The following is a 9,809-nucleotide window of genomic DNA, read 5'->3' as shown; positions in this document are numbered from 1 at the left end:
GCCTCTTGGCTCCTCTGAGCCTAGTGCCGCCATGTTTGGTGTGGGCATGAAGAAGCCCGACTTGCAGCAGCCTGTGATCTGAAGTTTTGTGTTGCTAAAAGTGGTGGTGCACCGCTCTGTGGGGTACGCTGATAGTGATGTTGAGGCGGGAAACCCTGTGTGCTTCGCATGGCGTGCTGTCTGATGGGACTGGGGAAGCCTGATTACAGTGACGACGGAGGTGCTGCAGGTATATTGATGTGCCGATTGATCCACATTGAAGATTATTTTACCACAATAACATTTTGTTCAGATTTTGGAGTCGTTGAAGTATGAAACTTATATAATTGCACATACAGTACATTAAAAGGCATTTTCTCCAGGTGTATGATGTGTGATTATGCACAGACACGGCAACCATTGGGAAGGCCAGTGAGATGCAATTAATTCCTATTTAATACAGAATAAAGTTAACCATACATCTAGCGATGATGGACAGATTTGATCAAGAGACAAATCTCTCTCTGATCGAATCTGATTAGAGAGAGATCTGTGGGCTTACCATACTCCGCAGACTGATGCCTGAACAATTTCAGCATGAAATCTATCAGCAATCTGCCAAGCCTACCGCTGTTCCCCTAATTTATAAATGTGTGTATTTATGCATTACCTGTCTTGTCTTCTGAATCTGCAGCTCTTCTATAGTCGCACACACTCCACCGTCGTCGCATGTGACGTCACACACCAGCGTGCTATGCGCCGCTAGCGTGTATGGGGCTAACGGAAGATCGGTTGATTCAGACGGACGGGCACTGCAACACAGGACAGCTAATGTATAAATGCATACATTAGGGGAACAGCGCAAAGGGTTTTGTCGCTCGTCCCAATATTGCTCACCGTTACAGCCGCGCATCCAATCAACCATGACAACCCGACATCTTGCAGCATGTCTGACCGATATATGTAGAGTGACCAGATTTTTGTAGGCTCAACCTAGGACAGGATTGGGGGGGGGGGGGGGGGGGGCGCAGAAAAATAGGGCGCAGAGGCGAAAAATTTGCCTGCCGTGCCGAAAAATGGGCGTGGCCATAACATTCTATGGGCGGAGCTAACGTAATGATGCAACAGCGAGGCATAAGAAAGCAGTGTTTACGCCGTGATGTGGTCAAACGAGGATTCGCATCATGGGTGTGCAGAAACTGTGATGCTATTTAATAGTATACCATAACTCCAAAGCAGCAAACACAGCCAACTATGACCATTAACCACCCTGGCGTTCTATTAAGATCGCCAGGGCGGCTGCGGGAGGTTTTTTTTTAAATAAGTTGGCTGCATGAAAGCCCACTAGAGGGCGCTCCGGAGGCGTTCTTCTGATCGCCTCCGGCGGCCAAAAGTAACACGGAAGGCCGCAATGAGCGGCCTTCCGTGTTTTGCTTACTTCGTCGCCATGGCGACGAGCGGAGTGACGTCATGGACGTCAGCCGACGTCCTGACGTCAGCCGCCTCCGATCCAGCCCTTAGCGCTGGCCGGAACTATTTGTTCCGGCTGCGCAGGGCTCAGGCGGCTGTCGGGACCCTCTTTCACCGCTGCTCGAGGCGGATCGCCGCAGAGCGCCGGCGATCAGGCAGCACACGCGGCTGGCAAAGTGCCGGCTGCGTGTGCTGCACTTTATTTGATCAAAATCGGCCCAGCAGGGCCTGAGCGGCACCCTCTGGCGGTAATGGACGAGCTGAGCTCGTCCATACCGCTAAGGTGGTTAAATAATAAATGCAGCAACAGTTACCCCAGACACCACAAAATAAACGCAATGGGCAACATGTCAGCACAAAATAAACGCATTGCAGGCAACATTTCAGCACAAAATAAACGCAATGGGGGCAAACATGTCAGTACAAAATAAACGCAATGGGGGCAAACATGTCAGTACAACATAAGCGCAATGGGGGCAAACATGTCAGCACAACATAAACGCATTGCGGGCAATATTTCAGCACAACATAAACGCATTGCGGGTACAAAATAAACGCAATGGGGGCAAACATGTCAGTACAACATAAGCGCAATGGGGGCAAACATGTCAGCACAACATAAACGCATTGCGGGCAATATTTCAGCACAACATAAACGCATTGCGGGCAACATGTCAGCACAAAATAAACGCACTGCGGGCAAACATGTCAGTACAAAATAAACGCAATGGAGGCAAACATGTCAGTACAAAATAAACGCAATGGAGGCAAACATGTCAGTACAAAATAAACGCACTGCGGGCAAACATGTCAGTACAAAATAAACGCACTGCGGGCAAACATGTCAGTACAAAATAAACGCACTGCGGGCAAACATGTCAGTACAAAATAAACGCAATGGAGGCAAACATGTCAGTACAAAATAAACGCACTGCGGGCAAACATGTCAGTAAAAAATGAACGCAATGGGGGCAAACATGTCAGTAAAAAATGAACGCAATGGGGGCAAACATGTCAGTAAAAAATTAACGCAATGGGGGCAAATATGTCCGTACAAAATAAACGCACTGCGGGCAACATGTCAATACAAAATGAACGCAATGGGGGCAAACATGTCAGCAAAAATGTACGCAATGGGGGCAAACATGTCAGCACAAAATGAACGCAATGGGGGCAAACATTTCACCTGGAAAAAAAAAAGCATTTACATACCTGACATAAGTCAGTCAGCCAGCCGGCCGGCCTCTAGTGTGTGTGCGCAGCTCCCCGGGCTCACAGGCACTCAGGCAGAGCAGGGCTACGGCAAGATGGCGTCCGGAGGCGAAGCCCTGTACTGGAGACACAAATAGTCTCCAGTACAGGGCTCCGCCTCTGGACGCCATCTTCCCGTAGCCCTGCTCTGCCTGTGCCTGCCGGAGGAGGACAATGCAGGCTGGAGCGGGGATGCGGGGAATGAACTAGCGCAGCGACTAGGAGACGCTGCGGCTAGTTCATTGTACGGTGGCCAGAGTCCCGAGGCCGGGACGTCCCGCTGCTAAAAGCGGGACGTTTCCCGGGACCTCATGCAGCCTGGGATAGCGCCCCCCGAAGGCGGGACGTGTCCCGGGTAAAGCGGGACGTATGGTCACCGTAATATATGCAACCAATTTCTAGACGAAATTGGTCGCATTGTCAATCGGACATGCATTTGGCGGCACCAATTTTCATCTGATTCTGATGATAATATTTGAATCGGATGGTCAATCGACCACAAAGTAGCCTGATGTATGGCTACTTTTATGCCAATTTATGGAGGTGGAAAATAAACCAATAAAATCTTTGGCTTCATTGGATTGGTCCATCTTCAAGCTGCATGCATTTGCATAACAATGTTTGCATAATTCTGTATCTGTAAGTTATTTGCATCTTCCTGAACATGATCCACAGCTCTCCCATATATATGCTACCCTGGCTGAACCACTCAGCCTTTTCAGGAGGTAAGTAGGGTGGGTAAGTAGCTGCAGCTGGGAGGTGGGGAGGGTAGGTAGAGGAATTTGGTAGCTGCTGCAGGACAGGAGAAAGGGTAGGTAGGTAAGGTAGCTGGGCCAGGAGATTGGTATTCAGGTTAAGTAGTTGTGGTTGGTGGGAGGAAGTAGGTATAGATGAAGGTCAGGTAGCTGTGACTGGGAGGAAGGGTAGGTAGAGAGATTAGGTAGTTGCTGCAGGACAGGAAAGAGTATAGGTAGGTAAGGTAGCTGCAGCCGGGCAATAGGTAGGTAGCTGGAGCATAGCAGTAGGGAGCATAGGTAGCTGTTGCTGGGCGGGTTGTATGGAAGGTAGTTAGTTGCAATTTAGGTGTGGGAGACTGCGATTAGGTAGCTGCAGCAGGATAGGCTGGCGGGGACAGTAGGTAGCTATGCCTGGGCAGCCATACAGTGGTTTGCAAAAGTATTTGGCCCCCTTGAAGTTTTCCACATTTTGTCATATTACTGCCACAAACATGCATCAATCGTATTGGAATTTTATGTGAAAGACCAATACAAAGTGGTGTACATGTGAGAAGTGGAACGAAAATCATACATCATTCCAAACATTTTTTACAAATAAATAACTGCAAAGTGGGGTGTATGTAATTATTCGGTCCCCTGAGTCAATACTTTGTAGAACCACCTTTTGCTGCAATTACAGCTGCCAGTCTTTTAGGGTATGTCTCTACCAGCTTTGCACATCTAGAGACTGAAATCCTTGCCCATTTGTCTTTGCAAAACAGCTCCAGCTCAGTCAGATTAGATAGACAGCGTTTGTGAACAGCAGTTTTCAGATCTTACCACAGATTCTCGATTGAATTTAGATCTGGACTTTGACTGGGCCATTCTAACACATGGATATGTTTTGTTTTAAACCATTCCATTGTTGCCCTGACTTTATGTTTAGGGTCATTGTCCTGCTGGAAGGTGAACCTCTGCCCCAGTCTCAAGTCTTTTGCAGACTCCAAGAGGTTTTCTTCCAAAATTGCCTTGTATTTGGCTCCATCCAACTTGCCATCAACTCTGACCACTTTCCCTGCCCCTGCGGAAGATAAGCAACCCCCGAGCATGATGCTGCCACCACCCTATTTGACAGTGGGGATGGTGTGTTCAGAGTGATGTGCAGTGTTAGTTTTTCGCCACACATAGCATTTTGCGTTTTGGCCAAAAAGTTCAATTTTGGTCTCATCTGACCAGAGCACCTTCTCCCACATGTTTGCTGTGTCCCCCACATGGCTTGTGGCAAACTGCAAACGGGACTTCTTATGCTTTTCTGTTAGCAATGGCTTTCTTCTTGCCACTCTTCCATAAGAGCCAACTTGCACAGTGCACAACTAATAGTTGTCCTATAGACAGATTCCGCCACCTGAGCTGTAGATCTCTGCAGCTCGTCCAGAGTCACCATGGGCCTCTTGACTGCATTTCTGATCAGCGCTCTCCTTGTTCGGCCTGTGAGTTTAGGTGGACGGCCTTGTCTTGGTAGGTTTACAGTTGTGCCATACTCCTTCCATTTCTTAATGATCGCTTGAACAGTGCTCCGTGGGATGGTCAAGGCTTTGGAAATCTTTTTGTAGCCTAAGCCTGCTTTAAATTTCTCAATAACTTTATCCCTAACCTGTCTGGTGTGTTCTTTGGACTTCATGGTGTTGTTGTTCCCAATATTCTCTTAGACAACCTCTGAGGGTGTCACAGAGCAGCTGTATTTGTACTGACATTAGATTACACACAGGTGCACTCTATTTAGTCATTAGCACTCATCAGGCAATGTCTATGGGAAACTGACTGCACTCAGACCAAATGGGGCTGAATAATTACTTACACCCCACTTTTCAGTTATTTATTTGTAGAGAAAATGTTTGGAATCGTATGATTTTTGTTCCACTTCTCACGCGTACACCACTTTGTATTGGTCTTTCACGTGGAATTCCAATAAAATTGATTCATGTTTGTGGCAGTAACATGACAAAATGTGGAAAACTTCAAGGAGGCCGAATACTTTTGCAAACCACTGTATGTATGCTAGGTAGCTGCAGGTGGTTGGAAGGGTAGGTAGCTGCAGTGGGCAGAAGGTAAGGTAGGGGTAGGTACATGCTGCTGGTGGGCGGTAGGTAGGTCTGGAAGGTGGTTAGGTACATGCTGCTGGTTGGGCAAAAGGGATGGTAGATTTCATAGTGCTGCTGGGCGGGAGGGTAAGTGCAGGGACTGGATGCACACTTACCACTCTTCACCTCTCGATGGCTCTCCTGGAGGCTCCTGTTCAAATAGTCACCATCCTAATTGTTGCTGAGCAGACTGTACACTCTAGTCATTTAGGTTTCCACGTGATACAATTGGAGACCTCCCTTTCACTAAGACATGACTACCCGCTTTTGACATGACCCTGATTAGACAGTTGGTACTGTTTTTGGCTCCTAATTGCTTTATATTTAAGATAAGAAATGGACTAAACTGGATCTACAGTTTGCTATTTCCGGATTCCAATGGTGTCCTTTCTCATTGTAATAATATGTGACGTGTAAAATTATTATGCATCCTTTCTTGTGGTGTTTCTCTCCCCTGTCTCCTCACCTGTGTGTGCTGGAGCTCAGGGTTGTTTTGTTTATGTTTGATATGTTTTGTTAAACCTGAACATTTTCAATAAAAACAATTTTCAAATTGTCACCATCCTGGCCTGCTCTTCACTGTGAGAAGGATGGGGCCAGTGCTCATGTGCGTCTCTGTCTCTGCTGCCACTCTCACCCGGAACTATAAATTAACTGTCGGGAGGGGAACAAGTAGGTATGAATGTGCAGTGAGGAGGCAGGTGAAAATATAGTCTTCTTTTCACCTGCCAGCCTCTCTGCACTGTAATATAATGTATTTGTAGTGTTTGGAGGGGGAGTAAGGGGGGAATTATTTATTTTAATAATGAACACCCCCCCCCCCCCCACCAACACCACCTCTGCAATATTGCAAAGAAAGGGCTCGGAGTGCCACCTCTGGCACACCTGCCATAGGTTCACCGCTGCTGAATGTAGGGTTTTCCCAGCAGATTGCTCTGTTCTGTGGTGAGGGGAGGAGGAGAGGGAGATGGCCTGTGAGGTCTATGATATTGGTCAGGCAAAACCAGTAAAATGGTACAGTCATTAAACGGGAGACCAACAATGTCAGGTGACACCTGTGCGTCAGTGTGTGAAACTTTGTAGTGACCCTGGAGATGATATCAGTATGCGTATGCACAGTCCAAGTCCTATTTAGAATCAGCCTGGCTTCAGTTTTCTTTTTTTCTTAATTTTTGAAAAAAACCTGCTACTTTCTTATTCTAACTACATAAAGATATGCAGTTTATAGTTTGCCTATTACATACTATTGATCAGCACCTTATTTTAACAGTCTATTCTGTTTAGCTTTAATTTCACATTTTTGTAAACAGGAAGATTTAAAAATGAAGACACACAGGTCCACTGTTGGATATCCATGGATAATTGATGCTATTGCAAAATATAAAGGAGAGCCTTTCACTCCTAAGGCAGTACCTGCTCAAGTGGTTGAGGTAAGCTCTTTGTATAGCAGTGAGTCATACAGGACAATACTGAACAAGTCAGCACCAGCTCTTCTATGTATTTTTTTTAACTTAGGGTTTTCATGGTCTATCAGGGCTGTGGAGTCGGTACAAAAATCATCCGACTCCGATTCCAGGTACCCAAAATTGCGCCGACTCCTTAGGCTGGTCTCATAGTGGGACGTTAAAGTCCCACGTTACAGCAGCCAGTACCGCAGCCTAACTCACAGCAATGAAAAATTAATCTGCTGTTCACAGTGCCCAGATTGTGGTAGGGTATAACGCTGCACGTTAAATGAAAGTGCAGCATGCTGTACATTATACTCCTATAGAGCTGTGTTGGATTGTTTGCACATGCTCAGTGACTAGCCACATGGTTAAATAATATTCAATGCACTGTGGTGACTCGTGGTGGGACTGTAGTGTTGTCTGGATCATGAACGAATCGTTTATTTGATCCGGAACTTTTTTGTGAGTCAAATCATCCGGATCATCACAATGAAAGATTCGGTTCGCAGTGGATGTCTGGAAGAAACAGGAACATACAGAATGTACAGTGCAGGGAAAGTCCTGTCCTGCTAGTCATTTCACCCCCAGCCTGCTTCCCTAGTAAAATGATTTGGTTCAAAGATCCAGATCTTTTCAATGATCCAATTCGAATGATCCGAATCCTTAAAAAGATCCGGACTTCCTATGACTAACCTGGAGCAGCTGCTTTGAGAGCCGCATAACGCAGCTCAATCTGACGTCCAACTTCAACACCATCACGCGTTGCGTTAGGGGCACATTATGCGACCTTAACGTCCCCTAAAACGCAACGTCTTGGTGGGAAAGAGGCCTTAGTCTAATATTTACCAGGGTTGTGGATTTGGTACAAATATCATCTGACTCCGACTTTTCAGTTTATGAAACCACCGACTCCGACTCCAGGTACCGCAAATTGCTCCGACTTCAGGAACCCAAAATTGCTCCAACTCCGACTCCACAGCCCTGTGGTCTATAAAGCAAACCTAAAGCGAAGATTATGAGATAATGAATTGTATGTGTATTACAGCTAAGAAATAGAACATTAGTAGCAAAGAAAAAGTCTCATGTTTTCCAGTACAAGAAGAGTTAAAAAAAAAAGTTGGTTGTTATCTATGTAAAAGAGCTTCTGTGAGTTCTTTGACCCAACAGATACAGACCCATATGCATTTCTTTTTTTCACCTGTGTTTTCTCCTAGGAGATAATTTTTCATCTTTGAATTTAGAATAATTTTCAGCACTTTGCAATGAAAAAAGTACCAAAAAGTAGGTGAAAAAGTACCATCAAAATTATTTTGAGCATATTTTTGTTTGCTGGTGATTTAAAGGGTATTTTATTGACAAGTTTAAAAATATCACCTGGGAGAAAACTCGGGAGAAAAAGTGAATTGCATATGGCCCACAGTCTTGTTTTCTGAAACATTTACACCGCAGAGAAACAGTGAGAGACAGTTTGAGATAAGATTTTTTGCAGGAAAGTTCAAAGGTCATTATTTTTGCTTAGTTTTATAGCTTAAAAGACTGTGTGATTTCTTTTTCTTTCTTTTTTTTTTTCCCCCTTTTTTTAAGTTCTTTATTTATTAAAAAAAATGTCCCATCATATAATACAATTCCATTATCGCTCCCTAAGTCACATTAAAAATAAACAAGGAAAGGAGGTGAACATACAAAATGAGTCTTGTATGCTGTCCAATGCTCCGCTCAGGGGTCTTCAATAGCAGGCATCAGGAAGATCACAAATTCTTACTATACAACCCACGTCTAACTATCTAAATAGCATATTCCCATCCTTTTTCCTCGTTGGAGCATATTCTATTTTCTTCTTCGGCCCTCAAGCTAGCTCACGCTTGCTTCGCACCTGCTGTCATATCTATGACCACCTGTCAGCTGACAAGATTCCATGGTCCAAAACAGATCACATCCGTAGCGCTCATTTTAATAAAGTGAGACCCACCAAGTGATTAATATCCAAGCTACACGTTCTACATACTCGACAGCAGTTGCATATATCACAGCGCACATGCACCTCGTACGTATATCCGTGTCAACGCTCCGGTGATCTACATTGACCATCGAAGCGTAAGGGATAGTACTAAGCGTGAGCCAACCTCCATATTCCTAAAATATCTCAAATCTCTTAGATTTTTTAATAAACCTCATTCCCGTTTCTCAGTTCTAATAATTCCAATCACCCTACCACCCTACCATTCAGAGTCAGTCAACAACACAAACAAAACACCACAGTAGTAGAAACCTAGGCCCTCGTACCTTCCTCATACCCAATGTCCAATTCCCCCCAATAGGCAGCCCATTGTAAAAAATGTCTCTTCCCTCCAAGTCCACGGTCGAATACTCCATCAGTGGCTGATTACGCACATGTATTCCTCAGTTAAGGTGAATTTATTCCATCTTTCCCAAATTTGTTTGAATACTTCTTACTTACCCTTTATATAATAGGTTAGCCCAGGCATGGGCAAACTTGGCCCTCCAGCTGTTAAGGAACTACAAGTCCTACAATGCATTGCAGGAGTCTGACAGCCACAGTCATGACTCATAAAGGCAAATGCATTGTGGGACTTGTAGTTCCGTAACAGCTGGAGGGCCGAGTTTTCCCATGCCTGGGTTAGCCTCTCCATACGTTGAGTATGTAAAATCACCTGAAACCACTTCGTCATAGAGGGAGCCAGATGTGACTTCCAATGTCTTCCAATTAGGATCATGGCCGCATTTAACAAATGGCAACACATGGAATGTCTAGATCTCCCTATACCCCATTCATTGTGGTGCAA

At 45.2% G+C, this 9,809-nt stretch overlaps 1 protein-coding gene across 2 annotated transcripts in view; it reads left to right on the top strand.

Moving 5' to 3' along the window:
* Positions 1-10: 10 nt before the first annotated feature.
* Positions 11-9,809, top strand: part of ACD (ACD shelterin complex subunit and telomerase recruitment factor) — a 148,812-nt gene continuing 139,013 nt past the window's right edge. For both annotated transcript variants that reach the window (XM_068236821.1, XM_068236820.1), the window contains exons 1-2: positions 11-229; positions 6,868-6,987. In XM_068236821.1, coding sequence (XP_068092922.1) covers positions 6,880-6,987 — 108 coding nt within the window. In that variant the 5' untranslated portion in view covers positions 11-229; positions 6,868-6,879. The remainder of the gene's footprint in view (positions 230-6,867; positions 6,988-9,809) is intronic.

Source organism: Hyperolius riggenbachi, chromosome 5 (genome assembly GCF_040937935.1).
Source record: "Hyperolius riggenbachi isolate aHypRig1 chromosome 5, aHypRig1.pri, whole genome shotgun sequence".
Classification (NCBI taxonomy): domain Eukaryota; kingdom Metazoa; phylum Chordata; class Amphibia; order Anura; family Hyperoliidae; genus Hyperolius; species Hyperolius riggenbachi.
This window is presented reverse-complemented; position numbering and strand designations above follow the sequence as displayed.